The following is a 27,126-nucleotide window of genomic DNA, read 5'->3' as shown; positions in this document are numbered from 1 at the left end:
GGGTCCCCTGCAGATTTTTACATCCCAGGTGGAAACAGAAGTCCCATATGTAAGCTTTATTTAATAAAAATAGAAGGTGTAAGAAAACAAATATTCATTTACTTATTCATTCATGAACTATTATTGAGTGGTCTCTATGTACCAGGTATTGGAAATACAGCAATGAATAAAATCATCCAAATTCTCTCCTCTCAGGGAGTTTATAGTCTACTGGGAAAAGAGATAATATACAAAAATTAAGATATATAAAGTGTTAATGGTAAGTGCTAAAGAGAAAAAAAATAAAGCTCTAAAGGAGATGTAAAATGTCAAGATGGTGTTTCATATTTCAAATGTTGGAGTCAGGAATTTCTCACTCAGGTGATTTTGAGTAAAGATCTAAAGAAAGGATAAGGGGCGCCTGGGTGGCTCAGTTGGTTGGGCGACTGCCTTCGGCTCAGGTCATGATCCCGGAGTCCCAGGATCGAGTCCCACGTCAGGCTCCCTGCTCAGCAAAGGAGCCTGCTTCTCCCTCTGACCCTCCCCCCTCTCATGTACTCTCTCTTTCTCTCATTCTCGCTCTCTCAAATAAATAAATAAATCTTTAAAAAAAATAAAGAAAGGATAATACGTCAAACCTATGACCCCTTTCAATCAGAAAACTAGATGTTGGAGAGCACTATCTGCCAACATCCTAGGAACTGCTCTAGGATGTGCACTGTTGTTCCTCCGAACTTCCAACAACACAAACATCTCCCCAGGCAATCAAGCATATACAGATATAAATTAAATAGCAACATAGATACTATCATGCTTGAATATTTACAAATAATAAGAGAAAGAATGTTAAAACACAGTTCTGTGAAAGAGTGCATATAAGAAGAGGCACTCCAATATATTGCTGTGATATTTATAAACTAATATTTTGGATCCAGAAATTTGATATTTTGGAGTTTATTCTAAGAAAGTGTAAAACACTGCAGATGGCTACTCCGTGACTGAAGCCTGGAAAGCTAGTGATCACTTTACAACTTGCTGAGAGCTGCCACCAAGTACACACACCTGTATGAGGTTAGTAAGATGAACATAATGCGGCAGAGGTATTTGCTGGCCCTGCACTCGTGGTAAAGAGATGGGATTCTGGCCTTGCGGTCTTCAAGGTGCAGGTTGTGGGACACAACATTTCTCTCTGCATTATGGCTGCGGCAATGTGGTCCTAAAGCCAATAACTATGAGCTCACTGGACCTTAGTAGAAGCACTGGGCTCTAGATGAGTAATTTGGGCAGTAGCTTCTTGAATCCTAAGCTTTCTTACCATGCAGATAGAAATGCCCTTGGAAGGTCTCTATTATCATCCTGTTCTATAAGTCATGCCTGAAAGACCTAGAGGGGGCTCCTGCGGCCCTTCTGAAAACTTTGTAACAAATAATTCCACATTAAAAACCTATTTCTACTTAAAGAAATGCCTTTTGTTACAAGCAACTGACTAGTGACTGATAAAGGAACTGATTGGAAAGAGGCCAGAAGTATGTACAACCTAATATATAGTAGCAATGTTAATTAAAAAAAAAAAACCTTTGCACAGTATATAAATGTTCTTAAAAAAGGAACTGGTTAACAAATGTTTATGTAGCTATGAAATAAAATAACACACATTAATTAACTGAATATATTATTTTGAAAAAAATTCCAACCCTTCAGAGAAGTTATAAGTGTATATATATATATATATATATTTAAAGATTTTATTTATTTATCTGACAGAGATAGACACAGCAGGAGTGGGAACACAAGCAGGGGGAGCGGGAGAGGGAGAAGCAGGCTTCCTGCAGAGCAGGGAGCCCGATGCCGGCCTCGATCCCAGGACTGGGGGATCATGACCCAAACTGAAGGCTGACGCTTAACCGACTGAGCCACCCAGGTGCCCCAAAAAGTTATAAGTATATTACAATAAATTCTCCTATACTTACTTTCATTTGATTCACTCATGTACCAAAGATATTATAATATATATATATTTTTTAATGTAAACTATAATGTTTTGAGAGGAAAAAAACTGCAGATACAGTTTCCTTTTGGTAACAATATATCTACACACATTACACAGAGGAAAATATTCTCAGTGGTTTCCTCTGAGCAAAATTATAGATGATTGATTTTACTTTTGCCCATGTAATATTTATAATTTTTCTATGAAGAGCAAAATAAATTAACGAAAGGAGCTAGATTGTCAGGGGATTCTTTGTAATGTATATAGCTCTTTATCAAATTCCTGTTTCTAGGATAAAGTAAAAATGCCAATCACCTTTGTGGATTTTCACCAAGATAGAGCCTGTCACCTCATTTTGGGATCATGCAATATCTTATTATTTTCTTAATCTATTATTATCTTAACCTATGAATATTATTGAAACTTGCTTAACATTTTGGATGATATGCCATATACAACTAGAAGATATGTCATTTTATTTCAAAGATAACTGAGTTTCATGTAAAACATAATTTATAAATTAATATCCTTCATTCAATTTCTGAAATTTTCCAACTAAATAATTTTGGATTACTTTACTTTCAAAAAGGTATACTGAGGAAAAGGGTAGCAGTTCCTTTTTTTTAAGATTTTATTTATTTATTTGAGAGAGAGAGAATGAGAGATAGAGAGCACAAGAGGGAAGAGGGTCAGAGGGAGAAACAGACTCCCTGCTGAGCAGGGAGCCTGATGTGGGACTCGATCCCAGGACTCCAGGATCATGACCTGAGCCAAAGGCAGTTGCTTAACCAACTGAGCCACTCAGGCGCCCAGGGTAGCAGTTCTGATGCTGTGATTTTAAACTATCTTTTCTTTATAATCCTCTCTAAATTCATGTCTATTTTAGTTTTTACATCTGGGCTACTGCCTTCTTTCATTCTTTCTGTGGTTACCATTGACTCTCCCAGATAAATGAGTTGGAAGTACTTCAGGGTGAGATGTTAATATATAATATATTAAATATATGTTAATATATGTTAATATATAACATATTAAATATAGCTTATACACTTAGAGCCAGAATTTGTAAAGGTTCAATATAGATAAATAAATGATCGGTATGGTGATTAACATAACATAATAAAAAAAATTTAAAAAAAATAAATGATCGACATGAAAGTTAACAACCCAGAAACTAATTGCAGGCTGTCACGTGCGTTATGCAACTAAACAAACAAACACAAACAGAGGATGAATTCACAAGTGAATTACTCTATAAAGACTGGCTGAAGTAACCACCCATAAAAATGTTCAATCCCTCTTCACAAAACCTACACAATATTTGAGCACCTTAAGATAATTCATCCTATTTGAGCATTCTTCCATGGGCTGAATTGAAATGATTTGTCTACTCCTTGGAGACATACAGAAAATTGTTATCGTGGCCCTCAGGAGTATTGCTGTTTCAGGGTTAAACGAGCTTAATTTCTTCTGCTGTTCAATTTACTTTATCACTCTGGTCTTAAAATTATAATTTTCCTACTAAAAATATAGTTAACAGCAGTTACTGTGGAGAGATTAGTGTTAAATTATAGGAAGCTTAAGGCTATAAATTTGCAGGTGAAATTCCAGATCAAAGGGAAGGAATAATCCTAGTGCCTTCAAGTCTTATCAGCACTGTATATTGAGGTGTGTTTCTGAAAAAGTGTATGTGAATTGTAGATCTTGCCGTTTGAAGAAATCCATTTTCAAAGTGAAGGGATTGAATATTTATTTAAGCTTCTGTAAAAATACCAACTTTTAGGTGCATATAGGGTGTGTTTAAAGCAGCATCTCCCCGACCATTTTCACAAATTGCCTGTAGTAGAATGGTTCTAGAACAAAACAAGTTTGGGAAAGACTGCATGTCCTATTTACCTCTGGATCTTTGCTATGCATCAGATACATACTGAAGGTTCTATTTAGTATATCTTTCACAACACACACTGGGAAATATGAGTTTAAAGCAAGATTCATTATCATGTTTATTTGTTCAACCATTCATTTAATATTATTTCATCAATTTCCATTTGCTTCAGAATTCACTTTTTTTAGCAAAGCATTTATTTCATTTGTTTTTTTGACCAAGAGCCTATTTAGATTTTTCATTTTAGAGTTTTTAATCGTTTAAATTATATATATTTAAAATGTACAAAATGATGATTTCATATACATATATGTTGTAAAATGATTATCCAGATCAAGATAATTAACATATCCATCAGCTCACATAGTGAACATAGGTAACTGTGTGTATGTGTATGTGTGTGTAATGCTTCAGATCTACTCTAAAAAACTTTGAGTATACAGTACTGTATTATCAGCTCTAGTCACCATGCTGTACATTCGTCCAGTGTCATTCTTTTGCATTTGGATATCCAATTTTCCCAGCACCATTTATTTAAGAGTATGTTCCTGATATCCTGTCAATAATTAGTTAACCATATATGCATGGTTTATTTCTGTACTCCTTGTTCTGTTCCACTGGCCTCTGTGCCTGTTTTTATGCCAGTACCATGCTGTTTTGATTTTTTTTAAAGATTTTATGTATTTATTTAAGAGAGAGAGAGTGAGAGAGCACAAGTAGGGGGAGCAGCAGAAGAAGGAGAAGCAGGCTTCCTGCTGAGCAGGGAGCTCGATGCGGGGCTTGATTCCAGGACCCCAGGATCATGACCAAAGGCAACGCTTAACAGACTGAGCCACCCAGGAGCCCCAACTGTTTTTGATTAATATAGCTTTGTAATATAGCTTGAAATCAGGGAATGTGATACTCCCAGACTTGTTCTTCTTTGTTGGGATCACTTTGGCTATTTGAGGTCTGTTGTGGCTCCATATAAATTTTAGAATAGTTTTTTTCTATTACTGTGAAAAATGCTATTGGAATTTTGACCCAGATCGCATTGAATCTGTAGACCACTTTGCAAAGCATGGACATTTTTTATAATAGTAATTCTTCTCATCTAAGAACATGAATTATCTTTCCATTTATTTGTGTCGTCTTCCATTCTTTTCATTAAGGTCTTAAAATGTTCGGTGTACAGGCCTTTCACCTCTTTGATTAAATTCATTCTTAAGTATTTGATTGTTTTCAGTGCTATTGTAAATGGAATTGTTTTTATTTATTTTTTTAAAGATTTTATTTATTTATTTGAGAGAGAGAGAAAATAAGAGAGAGAGAGTGATAGAGAGCCTGCGTGCGAGCATGAGCAGGAGGAGGGGCAGAGGGAGAAGCAGACTCCCTGCTGAGCAGGGAGCCTGCCACAAGGAGCTGGGCTTAATCTGGGACCCCAGGATCATGGTCTGAGCCAAAGGCAGATGCTTAACCCACTGAGCCGCCCAGTGCCCCAGTGGCATTGCTTTTAAATTTCTCTTTCAGATAATTCATTGTTAGTATATAGAAACAAATTATTTTGTTAAAGAACAAAGGGAGCCATTCAAATACAAAATATCAACACAAATACAAAATTGTTTGGTTAAGATGCTACTTAAAAATATAACTAACAAACAAACAAAAGGAAAGAAGTCATAATTTATACAACTTATTTGGGGTAAGCACATGCCAATAGAAACTAAAATTATTCCCGTAGTTATATTTGAAAAGGTGTTTTTATTTGTTTGTTTGTTTGTTTGTTTTTAAGTAAGCTCCATGCCCAGTATGGAGCCTAATGCAGGGTCCAAGCTCATCACCCTGAAATGAAGACCTGAGCTGAGATTACGAGTCAGATGCTTAACTGACTGAACCACCCAGGCATCCCTGAAATGATGGTTTGTTTAAAGCATGAAGCCATATCTGTTGAAATTAATTTCATTACTCATAGAAATTTTAGGTAAAATGTCATACATCATAAGGACAAAGCATTACTATTGTAATTGCTATATAGATAATTCACTGCTGACATCAGTGGTAGGTTTTTAACTAAAATATATTAAAGATCAAGTGGGGGAAAAGGACAATTAGTTCATCAGAATAAGTTTCATTTTTTTACATGGTAAAGTGCATTGGATAGGTGAAACAGTTTTATCTAACCTGCCAACAATGGTGATTCACTAATAGTTCCCTTGAGTAAATGGCCATTCTATTGAGTCCTGTAGGGATCTAGTGTCTAATACACCAATCAAAAACTCATAGACTAAAACTAACTCAGCTAAAGCCATCTAGGAACATGATATTCATTTTGATTGCATGAATGCATTCACAGTAAATTTGTTAATTTTTTAATATCTCTAATTGTTTGCACTATTCTTTGGCTACGTCATACAAATATTTAAACAGCTGCCTTCTGATTCAGGGTTTTAGCCAGAATCTGATGAAGACTTCCCTTGATATCTAGATTTAAATAAAAAAGGATTTACAAATTGTCAGCATACACGAACAGAAAACCTTGTAAAATGGTAATAAACTGGAGGGGTTGCTTGGTTTTAACACAAAGAAAAGTATTGTAAACCTAGGAGACAGATTCACCTGCCAATAGAATCACAATTTTAAATGTGAGACTTTACTGAAGTTGTAAATTAGTGTAAGATAGGATTTTAAAACAGTTTATTACTATTTATGGTCACCTCAGTTGGCTACTGGTAGTAGAAGCAGCAAAAAGGAAGATAAATTAAGTAGAATTAAGCAGAATCCAATGAAAAGAGTTGTAATGTATAGGAAGCAAGAAAACACAGAGAATTTCTCTCCTTAAAAAAATAAACAAAAGATAAAAACTAACAAGGATAAAACCAAATACACAAAAACTATGTCATGTATCACGAAAGACAAGTCAGTAGAGAATGTTTCAAAGCCAATTATACTTTTATATTTTATAGCAAGTAGAAGAGAAATTAAGCTTTGTTCCAGTACTCTCTATTAAAATTATCAACAAAAGAGAGAAAAAAAGAAAAGCCAGCTTTTTAAATTCTACCATTATACCTTTTGTACTGTACCACTCTGCATTTTGGTCAATATTATGGACTAAATTATGTCTTCCCAAAATTTATAGGTTGAAATCTAGCCACCAAAGTGACCATATTTATGGAGGTAAAACCTTCAACAAGGTCATTAAGGTTAAATGAGAACATAAGGATGGAGCCCTAATCCCATAGCATTGGCATCCTTTTAAGAAGTAGAGGAGACTCAAGAAATGAGCATGCACAGGGAAAAGACCATGTGAAGACACAGTGAGAAGGTGGCTCTCTGCAAGCCAAGAAAAGAGGCCTTAGGAACAGTTTCTCCTACCTGAATCTTATCTTGGACTTCCAGCTTCCAGAAATGTAAGAAAATAAATTTCTGTTCTTTAAACCCCCCAGTCTGTGGTATTCTGTTATGGCAGCGCTCGCAGACTAGAGCTAGTCATTTTAATTCCACAGTGCATAAGAATGAAATCAAGAGAAAAAATTTAACTAACAACTCTGTTATTTGGAAGTCAGGCTTCTAGAAACTCACCCATTTGAACCAATTAGTTAGTCCCAGAACCAATCTGGGACTAACATGTCTCCTCTGTGTTATTTCTATCCCATAGGGAATAGTGGCATGGTCAGGCTGAGTGGGAACCAGCACTGTGGCATTAGGTAGCAACTGTACAAGTACCACGGCAGACATGGCCATGGCAGTTCAGTACCCCTCAACACAAGAGAAAAAGATCAGAAGCATAACGCAGTTGCACTTGACTTGAGCAAGGAAAGGGAAATGGACATCAGTTGTGTGGTTTGAAAAGAAGCATTGGTAGATCTGGAAAAGAGCAGTTGGTTTACATGATCAAAGTATTGAGCTTTGACAAGACAGATGGTTAAATGTCTTCAAGATTCTGAGTATATTCAATGTTTTTGCCACTGTTACATAATGCATGATTCTTAATTAAACCGATTTCATTGCCTCTTTCCTGTGAACTCCAGCATAGCACACATCACACTCACCCCTATGTTTTAGCTATTTATGCATATCTGAGGTTCATGGTAAAGTCATAAGCTCCCGGGCAACAGGGGCACTTCATCTATTAATTGTGTTCCCTACAACACCTACAGGAATGTCATACACAGTTGGGTTCTTTATAAATATTTACCTTATTATAGAGCCCTGCAACAGGCTGGGGGTATTCATAATGATGTAATACCGTAGTCTGGTTCTGGGCTCAATGCTCTAACGAATGCAACTGAATTAAGATATATGTACTATTATTTCCTGGTGGGTAGTTCTTGGTAAAAAAATAAAACATGAAAAAAAATTTTTAAAAACACTATAAAACTAAGAAAATCTTTGTTACTTTTTTGCAGGGACTTAAAAAAATAACACTGTCAGGTACCTGGGTGGCTCAGTTGGTTAAGCGACTGCCTTCAGCTCAGGTCATGATCCTGGAGTCCTGGGATCAAGTCCCACATCAGGCTCCCTGCTCAGCAGGGAGTCTGCTTCTCCCTCTGACCCTCCCCTTCTCATGCTCTCTCTCTGTCTCATTCTTTCTGTCTCAAATAAATAAATAAAATCTTAAAAAAAAATAACAACACTGTCTATCCTGTGGCTTGTTTTATAATATTGATGTAATTGTTTGGTTTTGATCAGGTTTGATCAGGTTTGCCAGTGTGTGGCAGGTGTTTCAAAAATGACATTTAAGAAGAATATAGCTAGATTGACTACTTTCATATGTACGAATGCTTTAGGCTTGACCAAAATAACCTCTTAGAAATTTCCTCACTATTTACTTGAGACATAGAGCACTGACTAATATATGGATGATCAAATTCTGTTTTTCTAAAGGCAAAATCAATACCTTCTGTGAACTATGAAAGATGATTTCAAAAAATAAACGTGAAACAGCAGTATATATAGAGAGGGATGTGTGTGTTTGTACTGCATCCTAATATTTAAAATTATTATTTGGGGAGAAATCTTATTTTATCTTGAATTCCATAACTGACTTTGCATGAAGACAGTTGTGTTTCACTAACTAAGAGGACATTGATCTGTATATCCTTTATTGTACACTTAAGGATCAATGGAAATGGTTTTTAAGAAAGAGTTTTCTTCTAAAAAAGTGGATCTTATGAAGATCTTTTATTCCTTACTCATTTAGGAGGCCTAAATGAGTACCTACTTGTACATGTGTGAATTGAGAGAGGGAGAATAAGGACTCAAAATGTTTGTGAATGAGAGGATAATAAAGGTTTATAATGCTCCTTAAACATAGCTACTAAATTAAGTTCACCGTGTTTTGTATAAGATATGGAACAATAAATACTGTTTAGAAGATTTACATAAGATTAATAATTAAGGTGTTTTGCTACCAGGAAGAGAGTGAAATGTCAAGCCACGGACTAGAAGAAGATTTCAAAATACATAACCAACAAAAAACTTAAATCGAGAATATATAAAGAATTCTCACATATTGATAAGACAAAGATGAACAATTCTTTTTTTTTTAATAGGTAAAAGTATCCTTTACAGAGAAAGATATCCACATTATTCATCATTATTAATCATCAGGGAAATTAAAATTAAAACCCAAAAAGATATAGTTACATATACTGATGTGTTGATATAGGGCAACTAGAACATTCATACATTCATACAATTACACTACAAAGGTAGTGCAATTAATACTTTGGTCAATTCTTTGGCAGCCTACTAAAATTAATCACATGCCTACCCAGTGACCTACTGATTTCATTTCTAGATAAATACCCATGAAAAATGAGTGCACCCATTCTACCAACACATAAGAATAATCATAGGAATGGGTGCCTGGGTGGCTCTGTTGGTTAAGCGACTGCTTTCGGCTCAGGTCATGATCCTGGAGTCTCAGGATTGAGTCCCGCATCAGGCTCCCTGCTCAGCAGAGAATTTGCTTCTCCCTCTGACCCTTCCCCCTCTCATGTGCTCTCTCTCTCTCAAATAAATAAATAAATAAAATAAAAAAAAAAGAATAATCATAGGAACTATATTCATTATAGCTAAAAATTAGAAATAATCATACAAATCCAAATGACCACCAACCATAGAGTAAAAACTAGGAAATTCACACCAGAATCTCTGATAGTACTATGTAGATGAGATTTTAAAATTTAACTAAAAAATCCATTTATAATAGTTTACTGGATCTTATAAAAAAATTCCTAGTTTTATGTCATGGACATACTTTTTGATGTCTATAATGCACATATTAACAATACCATTGTAAGTTAAAAAAGTTATTTCACTGTATTTTTGCCTAGTAAAATGTAAACAAGAAGGAAATATTAATATGAAGTTAACATTTTTGTAAACGAAATAGGTAATTAGGTAATTGATAGTTTGAAAATATATCTGTTTCTGAAACATGGATTTTAAGAGAAATACTAATACTTAATTTTTAGTTTTTTGAATTGAGATTTTTAATTCTAAAATTTACAAGCTAATTTGAGTGAACTAATTTTTTGGGGGGTAAAAATATTGGTAGCACAAAGGAAGCAGAAATGTAGATTCAAAATATTAACAAAACTAACGGAAAAAAATCAACCACATAAAACCTTAGTTTTTGACTTTTATTTACCATTCAAGGGGTACCTCACTTCCTTTCAGAAGACAAATGAATTTATTAGTTATCAGTGTTATAATTTAGAAAAATTAAGCATTTTTTGAGGTTTTTCTTCAAGTTATACTGAAAGTTTCCAAATAAATACCAAAGAAAGGAAAGCAGTAGAATTCATTCTCATGTTCCTATTGCCTGGCTTTGGTAACCATCAGTTTTTCATTATTCTTTAGGGAATTTTTTTTAAAGTCAGTCTTTCATGAATTTTAAGAAAAACCTATAGTCACTAAGCATTTCTGCCCTAAGCAAATGCACCCCTCCACCAATGATTTAATCCAAATTTAGTAGACTAATTTCAGAGAAATGGCTTCTTTTCTTAATTCAATGGTTTAATTCCTTTTCATTTCAAAATCAAAGTTAGAGTACCAAGCTGAAGGGAGAGCTCCAGAGGTACTGCATTCGTCCCAGACATGACTGATTGTTATCCTTGTCATCCCATGCCAGATCCATGTCATTTACATGTTGTAAAACTGCTGACACATGTAATGACATGGACATATATTTTTTTTAATTTTTTTCACTTAAGTTCAATTTAGTTAACATATATTGTATTATTAGCTTCAGGGGTAGAATTTAGTGATTCATCAGCTGCATATAACACCCAGGGCGCATTCCATCAAGTGCCCTCCTTAATGCCCATCCCCCCACCCAGCTCCCTTCCAGCAACGCTGTTTGTTTCCTATAGTTAAGAGTCTCTTACGGTTTGTCTCCCTCTCTGTTTTTATCTTATTTTATTTTTCCTTCCACTCCCCTATGTTCATCTGTTATGTTTCTTAAATTCCACATATGAGTGAAATCATATGGTATTTCTTTCTCTGACTGACTTATTTTGCTTAACATAATATCCTCTAGGGACACCTGGGTGGCTCAGTCAGTTAAGCATCTGCTTTTGGCTCAGGTCATGATCCCAGGATCCTGGGATCAAGTCTTGCATCAGGCTCCTTGCTCAGCGGGGAGCCTGCTTCTCCCTCTGCCTGCCGCTACCCCTGCTTGTGCTCTCTCTCTCTGACAAATAAATAAATAAAATCTTTAAAAAATATATCCTCTTGTTCTATCCACATCATTGCAAAATTCCATTCTTTTTGATGGCTGAATAATATTCCATCGAAAAAATAAATATTTATAAATAAAATAAATATATATATGTATATTCAGCTGTAGATGGAAATCTGGGCTCTTTCCATATTTTAGCTATTGTGGACATTGCTGCTATAAACACTGGGGTGCATGTGCCCCTTCAAATCACTATTTTTGCAGCCTTTGGCTAAATACCTGGTAGTACAAGTGCTGGGTCATAGGGTAGCTCTATTTTTAACTTTTTGAGGAACCTCCACACTGTTTTCCAGAGTGGCTACACCAGTCTGCATTCCCACCGACAGTGTAAGAGGGTTCCCCCTTTCAACATGAACATATTTTAAAAATCACGCTAAGGAAAAGAAGCCACACAGAAAGGACTACATACTGAAGGATTCCATTGTTTATGCTATTCTGAAAGACAAAACCATTTTGGCAAAAATCGGATGAGTCTTTGCCAGGAACTAGGAATAAAGAGAGGACACTGAATGCAAAGGGCTATGATGGGACATTTTTGGGATAGAAATACTGTATATCTTGATTATAATGGTGTTTATATGCTTGTACACATTTGTCAAAATTCATCGACCTGTATACTTAAGAAGGGAGAATTTTAAGGGTGTCTGGATGGCTCAGTTGGTTAAGCATCCAACTCTTGGTTTCAGCTCAGGTCATGATCTCAGGGTTGTAGGATCGAGCTCCATGTGGGGCTCTGTGCTCAGGAGGGAGCCTGCCTGGGATTCTCTCTCCCCTTCGACCTCTGCTCCTCCCTTTGCTTGCATGTACCTTCTCTCTCTCAAATAAATAAATAAATTTAAAAAAAAAAGAAGGGAGAATTTTACTGTATGTAAACCATGATTTCAGTTCATCTATATTTTATTAACATATAATATATTATTTGTTTCAGGGGTACAGGTCTGTGATTCATCAGTCTTACACAATTCACAGCACTCCACTTACCCTCCCCAATGTCCATCACCTATGAAGTCTAACTTAAACAAAAAAAAATAGCATACCAAGGTCTAATGGACCAAGGATGAAATGATCATCTTCCTTAATTGGGATAACACATTAAAAATGAAACTTGAACTGGTATTTGATTTAGGGTAACCATTTCACAGTTTTGTTTTTTATCAAGCTTATAATCCATTAAAATATCCTGTATGTGTCTAGTTTTTTTAAAAAAAAATCAGTACACTGAATACTACATCATAAACTAATGAGGTACTATATGCTGGCTAATTGAATTTAAACAAAAATCGATCAATCAATCAATCAATGCAGTACTGTAGCTTAATCTTTTTAAAGATTCTATCTGATATATTTATTTCTACCACATGAATCTAGATCTTTTTTATTCTGTACATTGCTATACAAGAATATACTCTGTATAATCTTAAGTCATCCACAATTTAGTCAGCATGCTTTGTAAAAAAATATTGTTCTTTGTAGAAAAATAATTTTTAATTTGTTTTTGTTTGGTTTACACTAGATTATATGAAACATGTATTTGTATATGGTAACAGAATCTAAGTAAACTGATGAAATATAAGGGTCCTGAAGACTGATAAAATGTTTTCTCAAGTAACGTTACTTATGTTCTGTTATAATCAGTTCCTTTTAAAAAAAAAAGATTGATTGATTGATTTGATGAGGGAGGGGCAGAGGACGAGGGAGAGAATCTCCAGCGCACAGCTGAGCATGGAGGCCAAGGTGGGGCTTGACCCTAGGACCCTGAGATCATGACCTGAGCCGAAATCAAGAGTCAGACGCTGAACCAACTGAGCCACCCAGGCACCCCAGTTCCTTTTATTTTTTCAAGGAAACACTTTAAATCTTTCTTTTATAAAAGGCCACTAGTGTTAAATTATTTTAAATTATATAAATTACTGTGAGGTTTTATTTCCTTCAGTTCTCTTCACCTTTATATTTTTAAGTGTATTTATGTATTTTAAAGAAAAATATCTGGCATTAAATAATTGTATGCAAATATATCTTAAATTACTATATATGTATTTGTTTTGTGTTAATAAAATTCAATATAGTTAAGTAATTCCCATTTTTTTAAATTGCATATGCTTTTGTTTGAATTTGTGATAATCCTACCTTTCTAATTTGTCCTATAGAGCACATATATGCTCTCTCTCAAGTGAAAGGAAATTTTCTTTGAGTAAATTAGAATTTATATACTAATTCTTAGATTAGTACAGAAACATTTTCAACTACCTAACAAAAAGATTCCTCCCCCAAGCAGATAAGAAGGTACATCTTCCATGTCACTATTCATTATTGATAAACCATGCTGTCCTTTTAGATAATTAGGTTTAAATGCTAATATTTTACAATTCTCTATTACAAGATGTACAAAGATATTTTAAAAAGCAGTATATTCTCAGACACTTCTACAGATAGATATTTCCCTAGATTTGATAGTCCTTAATAATTGTTTGTTATTTCTATTTGCTTATGAATTTCAATGATTACTTATCTTCCAAAGTTCTCAAAATACAAATATTGTAACATGCAAGAAGGAAAAGACAAATTTTAAAATAACCCTCCCCAGTTGCCGGATACATGAGCTCATACTTTTTTCCTGATCACTCATTTGGACAGAAATATCTTAACTTTCTAAGAGAGATATCTGCAGCTGATTTTCCTCTTTTGAGTTTTTTCCAGGCAGGTAAGAGAGTCAGAATGCAAAGCAGTACAAAGCACATGAGGAATTCACTTACAGACCTGGATATAATTTAAGGCATGCATACTGGGGTTTGGCTGATCTCAAATGTACAGATTTATCTATTTCATTTTTCATAATGTCTTCTTTATTATACTACATATGGAAATGTCAATGAAAACTATTAAACTAGAAAATACTTTATGAAAGTCATAAAATGTTAGTTTGCATTACATTTCAATCAGGCATCATGGCTAAAGTAAAGCACCGTTCATTATCTAGTTCAGTTTCTATGATGCTCACTGGAAACTCTGTGGGTATCTAAAAGGTCATTTTTAATATACACCGATAACCCTTCAGGTTGAGAGAAAACCACCCCCAGTGGTGACATTATTACTTTCATTCTGAGAAATAACACATATCATTTTATCTGTAGTATAAGTCATAAAAAGAATGCAAAAATAAAAATGAACTCAACTAATAAACAGGAAAGATGTTCTGAAAAACTTTTTGAAACAGGCCAGAAATGACAAATTTTTTTTTAATTTTATTTATTTGTTTGTTTATTTATTCATTTGAGAGAGAGAGCAAGTGAGCTCGAGCAGGGGGAGGGGCAGAGGGAGAGAATCTCCAGCAGACTCTGTGCTGAGGGGAGAGCCTGACTTTGGGATTAACCTCAGGACCCTGAGAACATGATCTGAGCAAAAATCAAGAGTCAGATGCTTAACCGACTGAGCCAGCCACCCAGGAGCCCCCAGAGTGACTAATTTTTTTTTTTTTAATAAATAACTCTAGTGAGACATTATCACAAACTACATGTTTTTTTTTTTCAAGTTACTATAGGAAAATGCACGCTACCCTTTCCCCTAAGTATTTTTCAAATAATATTTTCTAAATATCTTGGAATTAGTTACCACTATATTCTAGAAACTAGACACAAATCCTGCTTTTACGGGACTTACAATGTTGTCAAAAAGATAAGGCAGGTCTTATATTTGCTCAAAACATGAGTGAGGCGGAAGAAGTCTAAAAGTAAACAAGTTTACCAAAAAATGTCAAGATTCACAGAATTAGGAACTTGAGAGTTAAATTCAATTTTTAAGAAATAAATTTACATTTTTACATATGTTCTCTGTAACTATAAAATTCTATCTACAAGTATCACCATGGGAAGAGCAGAATTGCAGAACATAAGAAACTGGTTAAAGGAATATTGATAAAAGAATAAGCAATAGATTATTTCTTAAAATAGATGGTTTTGTGCATATTAAAAATAAATGAAAACATCAAAACATATCAAATTATAGAGAAATAGGCAGTTTTGTCTAATCATTTTATTAAGAAGTAGTTCATCTTACCTCTATTACCAGTTGCCGAAGAGATGGTGAAGCTATGGAATGTAGACTTGAGTTACCCCTTATGGGACTATGGAGACTAACGTAAGCCACAACATTTCTCTGCAGAACCTTCTTGAAATCCTGAAACCAAAACAAACAAACAAATAAAAAAAAAAACATTAAGAAAAGTAACATATTTTACTTTATCAGTTATGGGTTGAATAATAGACGCTCCCTACTTAAAATCATTACATGACACAACTACTGTTTTAAAAAAATGTACTCTATTAGAAAGTACAAGGGTCACAAAAGGATTTTAAATAAAAGGGATAAGAAGTTACATATCACACATGACAAAATATTTCTAAGCATGTTCCTGAAAAAAGTCAAATCTTAAAAAAGAATGTTCTTAAATGGTTAGCCTAGTAGAAGATTCAGCTTTGGAGTACAGAATGGAAAGTTTGCTCTAGCCACAGCACTTAAGTTTAGAGTTACTGAGTTAGAGAACAGACATGGGTAAACTACTAGTGTGATTAATCAAACTAGGCCTTTCCTTTGAGACAATGAGCTAATTTTTACATGCAGTAGCTCTTTATTCTGAGCAAAAATGGGGCATAATACACCTTTGTCCCTGCACGTATTACCTGAAATAAAACCTGATACATTTTATGCAAATGAGTAGCAAAAAAATGATTTCAGCAGAATAGTTATTCTACTTCTCTGCTGAGCCCTATCCCCCCAAACTGAAGACCACTGAGCCTATTAATAAGGTGCTGCTACGAAGGCCTGAGGTTATATTCCCCCTTTTATGCACAAACATTAATGACTAATCATCATGGTGACAATTGTATAGAAATTTCCTAAAATCCATCCTACTTCATGTCTTAGATCCTTACCTTTCTTCCTCCAACACTATGACATGGAAGACCGCAAGAGCCTGTCTCCCTAGCAAATCAGTACGTGACTCCTATTTTAAGTTGAAAATTCAGCTACACCGCTGTAAGATAGGTGAAGACATTCCATTTAAAATTAATAAATGTTTTAAATGGACAGGAATCATGAACTGAAACTTAAACACTCTGCTTTGCACATAATGTTATTTTTTTAAAAAGTCCCTTTTTTCGAAAAAAAATGACCCACAAGTGCTGTGGCAAAACAACTTCCATTTACACACTAGCACAGAGACACTGTCTATGTATTAGTCCATTTTACACTCATGAGAACCTCACATTAGTATACATGTGGCAGAATCAAGTCTTGGAGAAAGTTAATCTCACCTAAGACCACAACGTTTTATGGTAGAAAGAATCTGAAGTCAGACTTTCTGACTGTAAATTCTGTAATATTTCCACAGTAGCCTGTGAAAAATGAAGAATCTTCAAAAGAAGAAATGGTACTTTTCATTTAGTAAATGGTACTATTTTATTTAGAAACTTTACTACTTATTTAGTAAAATGTGGTAATTTTCCTCAAGGATCGAGATCAGTATTGAGTCACGTCTGTAATAATTCTATCACCATAAATTTCAGTTTTAAGTTTATTGACCAATATCACCTGATCTTTTTACAGCTGTGGGTTTCAGGGGTTTCCTCTGCAAGCAGAATTAAATACGGCAATATGACATGTCAACAAGTGCTTTCCGCATTCGTCTTCACTAGGAAATCAGGTTAGAGCACAAAGTAAATGTTTCGTTCTCAGGAGTAGATTTGATAAAAGTAGACAGAACAGGAAAACCAGTAGTTTTCTAAATTCCTTCTCAACTATTTAGTTTAAAATGGCTCCATGAACAGTATTGTAATAATCTTCTGAGATAGAGTAATTTTACATGGTATATTTTATGAGCCAGTAATCAAATCTTTATGTTATTCACCATTTTCTTCACTCTTGTATCTTTGCTTACCTACTCATGGAAAAAGCCAGAAAGTGACTGAACTGATAATTAGTTGCCAAACATGCATATAGACATAAATATGTTAGGACAGAGGTCCCTACTTTTTTTGAATAGGAAGAGCCTTTTCTAACATAAATACTTTTTCCTATGGACTCCCACACTATAGGTTTTTTAGTTGTTTTAGTTGTATCTGCTGATAGAGAAAAATATAAAACTATTGAAAGATAAAATAAATTTGGTAAAACTTACAAATAAATTTATATTTTATCAAACACACAAAATAATCTCCTCAATTTGAAAGTATAATTGCCCATATACATGCAAGGCCACTTTATTGATTCAATTTACAGGCTATGATGCTTGATGGTCAAATAAATTCAAAGACTTTTGGCAATGCACTTCCCCATGCATAGGGGCTCAGGATATATGTTAGGGACTACTAATGTTGGACAAGCTGACTTTCAGAACATAGCTTAGAAATATATGAGTTAATTTAGGATTAATATAAATTTCATGTGAAAATTACTAGACAGATATGGAGAAGGCTGTATGATATAGAGGAATACATTTTTGGAATTTGAAAATCTTTAAGACACTCTTTTTAAAATGCACCCCTTAATGTTGCAAGAAAACTAAAATACTATTTTATGATGAAAAGAATTCCAAAATACTAAAATCAGCCCAGATTACAAATATATTTCCCAAATTGCTTTTTAACGTGTTTATGTCTTTAAAGTAAGTAATTTGGAATAAAAGTCTGAAAGGTTGGTTTAGCTATTACATTTTCCATCTAACTAAAAATATGTCAATTTAAAAATGTTCTTTCAGCAATAGAATTTATTCATTTGAATTAGTTCTTTTGAATATGGAACAAATAGTCACACAACTAATTTGAGTATGAAAAATATTCTAATTTGCAACATTTATATCTTGACAAATTTTACACTAAAATTTTTCCATTCTTAAGACTTCTTTTTCTTCAAATTAAAAAGACACTTGCTATTTCCTTTTGTGTATCTTTTTGATATTTCCCTTGAAGTCAATAGACATTTCATCTTTTTTTTTTTGAGTTCTTAAATAAAAAATGAAATAGAATTTCCCATTAGATATTTAGGGTTTTTTTTTTTTCTCCAAAGCTGAGATAGTAAATAAACTAGAATATCAAATAGTTTTATTTTCCTAGATAAAATTGTATAGATTTTCTCCTACATTTTCCACTAACCCTTTTTTTAAAAAAAAAAATCATAAAGCAAATAGAATATCTAAGAGTTTTAAAATGTTTTCCTTGTTTTTAATATGGCATCAATCCAATTATCAGTTGATGTATCCCATTAAAAATACAGTGCATCTGTGAAACACAGACCTATCAAAAGCATCTGAAACTTAAACATACCAGTGGTATTCTAACTGTGACCCACTGCATGCTAGATTTCATTTGGACAAAGCCTTCCTAAGGTAGTTCCGGTAGGTAGGCAGGTTAATAGATTTTTAGGAAAGAAGGAACAGAGAGATAGAAGTGTAGGACTACAAGGAGGATGGAATGGGGGGAGTGAGAAGGAAGGAAACCACTATTTTAAGCTATGGTATGATGCTAAGATAGTAGATATTTAACATAGGAGACTGTTTCCTAATTCCAGATAATTGCCAGAAAGTTAAAAAAAAAAAAAGTAATTGTATGTATCACCTGATCTTTTCTTGTCCAGTAACTATCAACCTGTCTAAGGAGAAACACAATAACCAGGTAAAAACAACTGTGGGTATATCAAAGTCTGCAGGTCTGATAGCATCAAGAGTAAGATAGTAGCAGATCATACACAGTTCACGGGGCTCTAATTCCCCCTCAGTCTTATGGGTGATCTCAGCAAGTTAGAAGACAGGACAACTGGGTTGAAAGGCACATTCTTATCCCTGGCTTCAACAACTTTATTTTGTCAACTTAAGTCTAAAAGAGAGAGAGAGAGTGCATGAGAGCATAGTAATTAATGTACATTTACCTCTCCCCATTCATATGAGCCAATGTTGCCAAAAGCTGTTCCTCCCCATGAACAGAAAACAATTGTGCGGTCTGGTCTCCACCCTTTCTTAACTCTTAACATCAAGGCCCGGATAAAAGCCGTGATTACGGCAGTGCTGCTAGCCCATTCTTGTCCGTAAGGACCATATGCGGTATGATGGTGGCTGCCAACTATGATATACCGGTCTGGAAACAGAAGGAAACAAGGGCCATTAAAACAAAATATAAACCTTAACAATAAATTTAATGACATTTACATAATCCTGTTGCACAACTGAGCACCAATTATGTAAAATTGTCCTAATAATTAAGACTACTTTAACATTTTTCACCCACTGTCTTGATTCACACATCTGTGTATATCAAAGCAGAGGCAGCTGCTGAACTCAGTTATGATTCCAAAGCCTAGATCCATATTACTGTCCTTTGCAACATGCATATTAATTAATGAAGTATACAAATATGCCACAATGAAACCTTTAACATTTTCCAGAATCATAGTGGGAAGTGTCCTATAAACAATGTGTGTATGCTCAGTAAATATTAATGAACTATTAATACATATGAGGGAGCAGTTATTCAGTAGCTGTAAATATTAAATAATGTGGTAGTCATATATGGATTTTGAAATAAATGAAGTATTTAGGGAATTAATTATAGCTTCCAACTTAGAGTTTTAGTTCCTCTCATTTCCCTGAAGGAAAAAAAAATCAACATCAAAAGTCATCCAACTACTGTAAAAGTTTTCTTTTCACATTATTTCATATAATCATACAAAATTCATTAGACATAACATAAAAAGATCTCCATGACACATGGATGGGGCCTGCTCAATGTACATTACTGACTATTGTCAATAGGTAGAAAAAACTCTTATCTCCAGAGTTTCCTCTGATTTGGTTGCCACTGAATGTTGCTGATATAGAACTCTATTTCACCAAGAAATCCTATACATCGATGTAAAAAGATTTCTTCACTGAGTGTCATTTTATTTGGAGATGTTCCATAGCTCAATGGTGCAGACTCTGAAGCCAAGCCTGCTTGGGTTTGGATCCAGACTATTCGATTTACTAGTTGTGTGACCGTGGAAATCTTATCTAAGCTCTTTATGCCTTGATTTCTTCAAGTATAAAATGAAAATACAAATACCACATACATCATTCACTTGGAGTTTTAAATGAGTTACTAAATGTAAGGCACTTTAAACAGTGTCTGACACATAATAAGTACTACCTGTGTGTGGAATAAATGAATTGCTCCTTTACTTCATGGCATCAAAAAGTTATCTGACGGGAAATCATTGCATGGAGTTATTTTAATTTTCTACACTGATTTTAGAACCAGCAATGAATCTGATCTGCCAACATTTTATCAAAATTTAATTAATGGTATATCCAGGGTGGATGCAAATGTTGAAACTCAGGGAATTTATTTACTCATCTCCCGGATACGTGTGAAAGTTCTGCTTGGGATTATCTGTATTCTAGATAAAACATATCCAAAAGCCTTAATGATCGTTTCTAATTTTCAGAGTCATTAAATAAGAAAATCATGTGAATGAACAGCCAATATTTTTGTGTAGAATTCAAATAAACAAAATTTGGGAAGCTTTGCTTATTATACACTGAAGAATATTACTGGTAAATTGATTTTAAGGAATTGATTTTTTTCTATATTGAATTTCAATTAGGAAAGCTCTTTTACCCTCAAGCTAGTATAGTTTTGTACAATTTGGTTTTTCCATAAAAACTTGTAAATGTAGCAATGATGATAAATATTTCTGGTGTTTCAATTAGAGATTCTTATGATGGAAATTTGTTGAAATAGTTGAAATGCAGCCATGACAACTTCCAAACTCATTTATATCTTGTATTGAAAGGCATTAAAATCAGAGGTTGAAAGACATTAAAATCAGAGGTTTTTCAACATTGCTACTGTAAAGAAATCAGAGAAAATATGAACCTTCCATAAATTTTCTAAAAGAGTTGGCTGGTAAGAAACTTGGGGAGATGTAAAACTTGATCTCAAAATTCTCTGGTTTATCAATTACAGGGTCAATTTCACTAAAGTTGTGGAGAAAAATAATTCTCCAAGGAAAATCAGAGTCAATATCCTAACCAAATCAACAGAAGTGGCACAAGACTGCCATATTCTACCCTGTATGCCAAGCACTCAGACGGCAGGATGTGGGTCAGTCTCACAATCCATTCAGGAGAATCTCTTAATTAATATATGTACTAGTTAGTTTTACTTTTTTTAGCCTGCATCATATTATCTGAAGATGCCATGAACATCCCAGAGCAAGGTGTACAATTATTTAAAATTTAGCCGGGTGATCATTTTCATAAGCATCTTCAAAACCTAAAGCCATGTAGACATTAGGCAGAACAGTCAGTGGACCAAGGTTCACAGACAAAACATAGATTAGCAATGAAAGATGAGATTTGGGAGATAAAAACTTTTATTATTTTTTATTTTATTTTTTTAAAGACTTTATTTATTTATTTGACAGAGAGAGATATAGTGAGAGAGGGAACACAAGCAGAGGGAGTGGGAGAGGGAGAAGCAGGCTTCCCGCTGAGCAGGAAGCCCGAGGCAGGGCTCCATCCCAGGACCCTGAGATCATGACCCAAGCCAAAGGCAGACGCTTTAACGACTGAGCCACCCAGGCACCCCTATTATTTTTTTAAATACACCATTAAAACTAAAATATTTTCTCTCTTAAAATGTCCTTTCTTGATAAAAGTAAAAACTCCAGTGGTTATGTTATAGTGAAGAAGAATAAACAAACAAACAAAAAGCATTGGTTTTTGTAGCTTTTCTTCATGAGGCACATGCCAATTTAACAAATCTAACCTCTGCTTTCTTTTGTTTTGTTTTGTTTCCCTTATACTCTCTACTTTGATTTATTTTTGAAGAGAGTGAGAAAGAGAATAAAGACCTGCTTCTTGGTTTCATACGGACTCACTCTGAGAATGCTATGAACTAGTTACATCTAAATTAGGAAATGCATTTAATTATGTTCCTACATTGCTATAGAGTATTTTCTTGTAATGGTTTAATAGATTATAAATACATATAGAATCTCAGCCCTACTTACCTGGAGATGTCAAGCCCTTTAAATATCCAACAACATTAGTAACTGTTTTGAATTTTGTAACTGTCTGAACTTGCATGTTGACAGTTCTTTCATCTGAAAAAAAAATTAAGATATTTACTTTGCTACATTCTGTTGTTTTTTTCTTAAACATTCAAATTAATTTATCTAATATTGCTAAAAAAAGAATTCCAAACAATTGAATTTTTTTAGAAAATCAAAGTTATACCTTGTGACAAATATCTATTCAATACTTTGTGTCAACTCTATTTTAGGTACTTGTTATACAATGATGACTAAGTTACCATTGCTGGCCTCACAGACCTGCAGAGCTATAAAGAGGCAGCTCTACGCTACAATTAAGTTCAATATGAGAGCACCCAGAAGACCTCAGGGAGATGTGGACAACTCATATTTTAAAAAAATACATATCAGATAAAAATATTTCTGAAGAAATTTAAGTACTTTTCTAGCTTCAGAAAAAAGAACATGTGGAAGCTAATTTAACCTTCCTGTATGACTCATTATTACGTTATCACATTGAAAACTGTAAAACATTGCAGAAATTAAAATTAAAAGAACAAAGGTTTCTAAAGTTAGACATATTTCCAAATATTGCAGTCTCTTGTGCCTGTTAAAATGTAAAAATAAGACATGGATACCCAAAAATAGAATACCAAGAGATACAGAACTTAGGTAAAAATGTGTGTTTACAGACAAAATATTAAAAATGAGAGAATAAACAGAAGAAACAAAAACTGGGTTAGGAAGGCCTCCCAGGGTCTGCTGGGGTGAAATATGGTTGTAAAAAGGCTTGAACATACCTGAACCCTTGGACATTTGTTCTTCTCCTCCAGTTCCCAGGGGTAGTGGGAACTAAAACCTAAGGAGACCATCTTCCCCTATTGCTCCACCTTATAACACCAAATCCCTGAAAACTGAGGCTGCCTGGGGAACTGTCAGAAGACATGAAGACTCCCATTATACAAATCCAGAAAGATAAAAATTGGGGTCTGACTCCAGTTCTGCCCTCCTATAAGTCATAAGACGGTAGCTAATAATTTCAGAGCAACAAAAACTCCCAGACTAAAATAACTAGATATCTGGTTGTGAGGTCCACAACCACACAAAAGAAACATAATGAACATATATCCTACCTAAAATAAATATATTGAAACATACAACACATGAATTTAAAAAATAAGCATCATAATTAAACACAAGAACAGAAACAACCAGAAACCCTTTTAAGAAGAAGAAATAATAGGTAAGGAAATAGAATAATTAGAAGAAATATGACAACAGATAGGATTAGTAGATAGAGATAGTAAGTAATACATATGACTGACAACTGAATTTAAGAGCTATATCAGATGAGCAATTTTTCCAGCAACCACAGAAGAGGATAAAGAGAGAAAATAGGAAAGTACAATTAAAATTCATGGTGGATAGAAATAGGATTTCTAGAAATGATATAAGAAGAAGAAGAAAAATAAATGGAAGAGAGAAAATATTTAAAGAAATAATATTTTTCCAGAAAAAGGGAAAAACACATCTATGTATTTTATTTTATTTTTGTTTTGATTTGTTTTTGTTTTTGCTTTAAAGATTTTATTTGTTTATTTAACAGAGAGAGAGAGAGAGAGAGCACAAGCAGGCGGAGCGGCAGGCAGACAGAGAAGCAGGCTCCCTGCAGAGCAGAGATTTACAAATATGGAAAGAGAAAAAATTAGGTATTGATAAGTCCTTCTGGTTTTCTAGATAGATATAAAAATAAATAAAAATATAATCTGTATGTACATACACATATATTTATCCATATTTATATTAAAATATAATATTAAAATATATTTCCCTAGTTTTGTTTACTAAGAAGTACTGAAAGAAGTAACACTCCAATAGCAATGAGCACATCTAGAATCCATGTCTCATTTTCTAGATACCTTCCTCTACTCAAAGGAACTAGGACTCTTTGGAGAAATGGCTGATAACAAGGTTGGGGCCGGGAAGCACAAAATGATTTGGTATCTCAAATTTTTGCTATCTCAAAAACAAAGGAAATTTCCAAAGAATAATGAGAATACACCAATAGATGGAACCTAGGTCAAAGGTGATATTTTGGGCTGACCTGGGACAATTTGAGTATCAAAAAAAAAAAATAGTACTGAATTATAACCCATTGAATAAATTAGGGATATAAATCCTAATTACATATAATAAATTGATACTCTATCTATAAATAAACACTCAAACAAATAGGAAGAGAGCTCTTCTTTACAGTAGAGTGCCAACTAATAAAAGCAGAAGGGATGATGAACTTGGAAGGTCACTGTTGGCATTATCTTGATAATGGCTAATTGCGCATAAAGCATAAATAAACATTTGAACTAGTGGGTGGACATAAGAGGGTGTGGGAACAGGATCTTTGCATGATTTCAAATGATTATTAATTGTAAAAGAAAAAAATTTAAAAATAGTAACCTCAAAGAGGAGCCCTCACAGATTTTTCATTATTTTAATTGAATTATCAAAGTTAGCATTACCAGTAATGGGACAAACTGATATCAGTAATGGGGAAAAAACAGTCTCACTCTGTAATATTGCTGTCAAAGATGCAGAGACTGAAATTATTCATGGGAAAACATCAGCTAAACCCATACTGGGGAACATTCTGCAGATAGCAGGCATGTAAGCTCCAAAATTGATAAAGCAATGGAAGTCAAGCAGAGACTGAGACTATTCCAGGCTTAAGGAAATAGGACACCTCATAACTCACAACACGTGACCCTAGTTTAGATCCATTTGCTATTTAGGTCATTACTGAAACACCTGGCAAAATTTGAATGGGGCCTTTGGAGTGCACGGTAGTAACGTATCAATGTCTCATTCCTGATTGTGATGGTTGTGCCGTCTGTATAGAGAAAATGTCACCGTTTGTGGGAGAATTCAGATGTGATGGGTCATCATGTCTATAGCTCGCTGTCAAGTAGTTGAGAAAAAAATATTCCTTGTACTATTCTTGAAACTTTTCTGTAAGTTTGCATGTACTTCAAAATTTTAAAAAATACATCTGAAATTAGAAAATTCTGGATAACATTTAGACGCTGTTTGTTATTTAAGAAGTCAGTGCATGTGTATGTGTGTATATATTGCTACTTTAAGATAACATTTCCAACTCACATTTGCCAAATGTTTTCTGTCTTTCATGCCTCAAAGTTTGATGGCAGCTTTAAATTTGATGTGTGAAGTTCAAAAGATTTCAAGATGACAAAAATGTGTTTCACTCAGAGAACATTTGTATTCAAATAGGGTGAGGAGCGTCAGAGCTGAAACATAAAAGTAGTTGCCTCTCTCTAGTCCTTAACTTCATCACGTGCAGAGAAAAATACTACAGAAATTATTTTCCAGTGATAATTCTGTCTTGCATTTTTGTTGTTATAATGAAGACTCGACTAGTTGTCTCCTTCATCATAGCTAACAAGGCTTCATCTCCACCTGCACTGTGAGTAAGCATGACCCAATAGCTAGGAAAAATCCCAACCTTATTTAGAGAGATTTGAGGTCTAAAAACTGCTGCTAACTCTGAGTCCTAATTCTGATAAATAGGCTTTTGTTGGTTTCGTAAACATAGTTCTTGCTTGGATTCCTAATTTTAATTGAGCATTTCTCTCATTCTGTGTACCTGACTCTCTTTTTAGCTACCTGACTCTAGAAAAGAACTTCTAGGATTGGGGCTATGATTTGTTTTCTTTATTTTTCAATTTCCCTACACCCTAGGGACTGGAATCTACTCTAGAATCATACTTTTGATGATTGGGACTCTATAAACTGCTAGCATCTTTCCTAAATGACAACTGCTTCCCTAAATATCTGAGTATAAACTGCTTCTGGATTCTATGTCATCACAGCTTGTAGAGCTTTCTGAATGCTCCATTTTTCCACGTGACATCTTCCCATCGCCAAATGTTTTTTTGACCCAATATTATTGATTGACATCATATGCTCTAGACCGAGGATCTTATTCAAAATATTTATCAAAATAGTTATCAACTGATACAGCATACATGCTGACCAGTCAGAATGCACTGGCAGCAAGTAATTGGAGTGCCCACACCAATGGATGCAAACTGATATCATCAGACCTGCCCCGGATACTATGTTCTTCTTGCCATACTGTAATTTTCTCAGGGGCTCCATTTCAGTCTACCCTGCAGGGAACATCACATTACACAAGAGTTCTACACAAGCAAGGGGTGCCTGGGTGGCTCAATTGGTTAAGCTTCTGACTTTGGCTCAGGTCATGATCTCAGGGTCCTGGAATCGAGCCCTGTGTCTGGCTCCACATTCAGCAGGGAGTCTGCTTTTCCCTCTCCCTTTCTCTCTGCCTCTCCCTGCCCCTTCATGCATGCTCTCTCGCTCTCTCTCTCTCAAATAAATAAAATCCTTTTTATTAAAAAAAGAGTTCTTTTTTTAAAATTTTATTTTATTATGTTATGTTAGTCACCATACAAT

General features: G+C 34.3%; 1 protein-coding gene across 6 annotated transcripts in view; it reads right to left on the bottom strand.

The window, feature by feature from the left end:
• The window catches only part of NAALADL2 (N-acetylated alpha-linked acidic dipeptidase like 2), a 1,313,911-nt gene that overhangs the window by 316,848 nt on the left and 969,937 nt on the right, over nucleotides 1-27,126 (bottom strand). For all 6 annotated transcript variants that reach the window (XM_027587309.2, XM_027587311.2, XM_027587310.2 and 3 more), the window contains 3 exons: nucleotides 22,618-22,710; nucleotides 19,498-19,703; nucleotides 15,634-15,753 (listed from right to left, as the gene is read on the bottom strand). In XM_027587309.2, coding sequence (XP_027443110.2) covers nucleotides 15,634-15,753; nucleotides 19,498-19,703; nucleotides 22,618-22,710 — 419 coding nt within the window. The remainder of the gene's footprint in view (nucleotides 1-15,633; nucleotides 15,754-19,497; nucleotides 19,704-22,617; nucleotides 22,711-27,126) is intronic.

The sequence above is a fragment of the Zalophus californianus genome, chromosome 1, assembly GCF_009762305.2.
Source record: "Zalophus californianus isolate mZalCal1 chromosome 1, mZalCal1.pri.v2, whole genome shotgun sequence".
NCBI lineage: Eukaryota > Metazoa > Chordata > Mammalia > Carnivora > Otariidae > Zalophus > Zalophus californianus.
The sequence above is the reverse complement of the archived record's forward strand: the minus strand, read 5'-3'. Positions and strand labels throughout refer to the sequence as shown.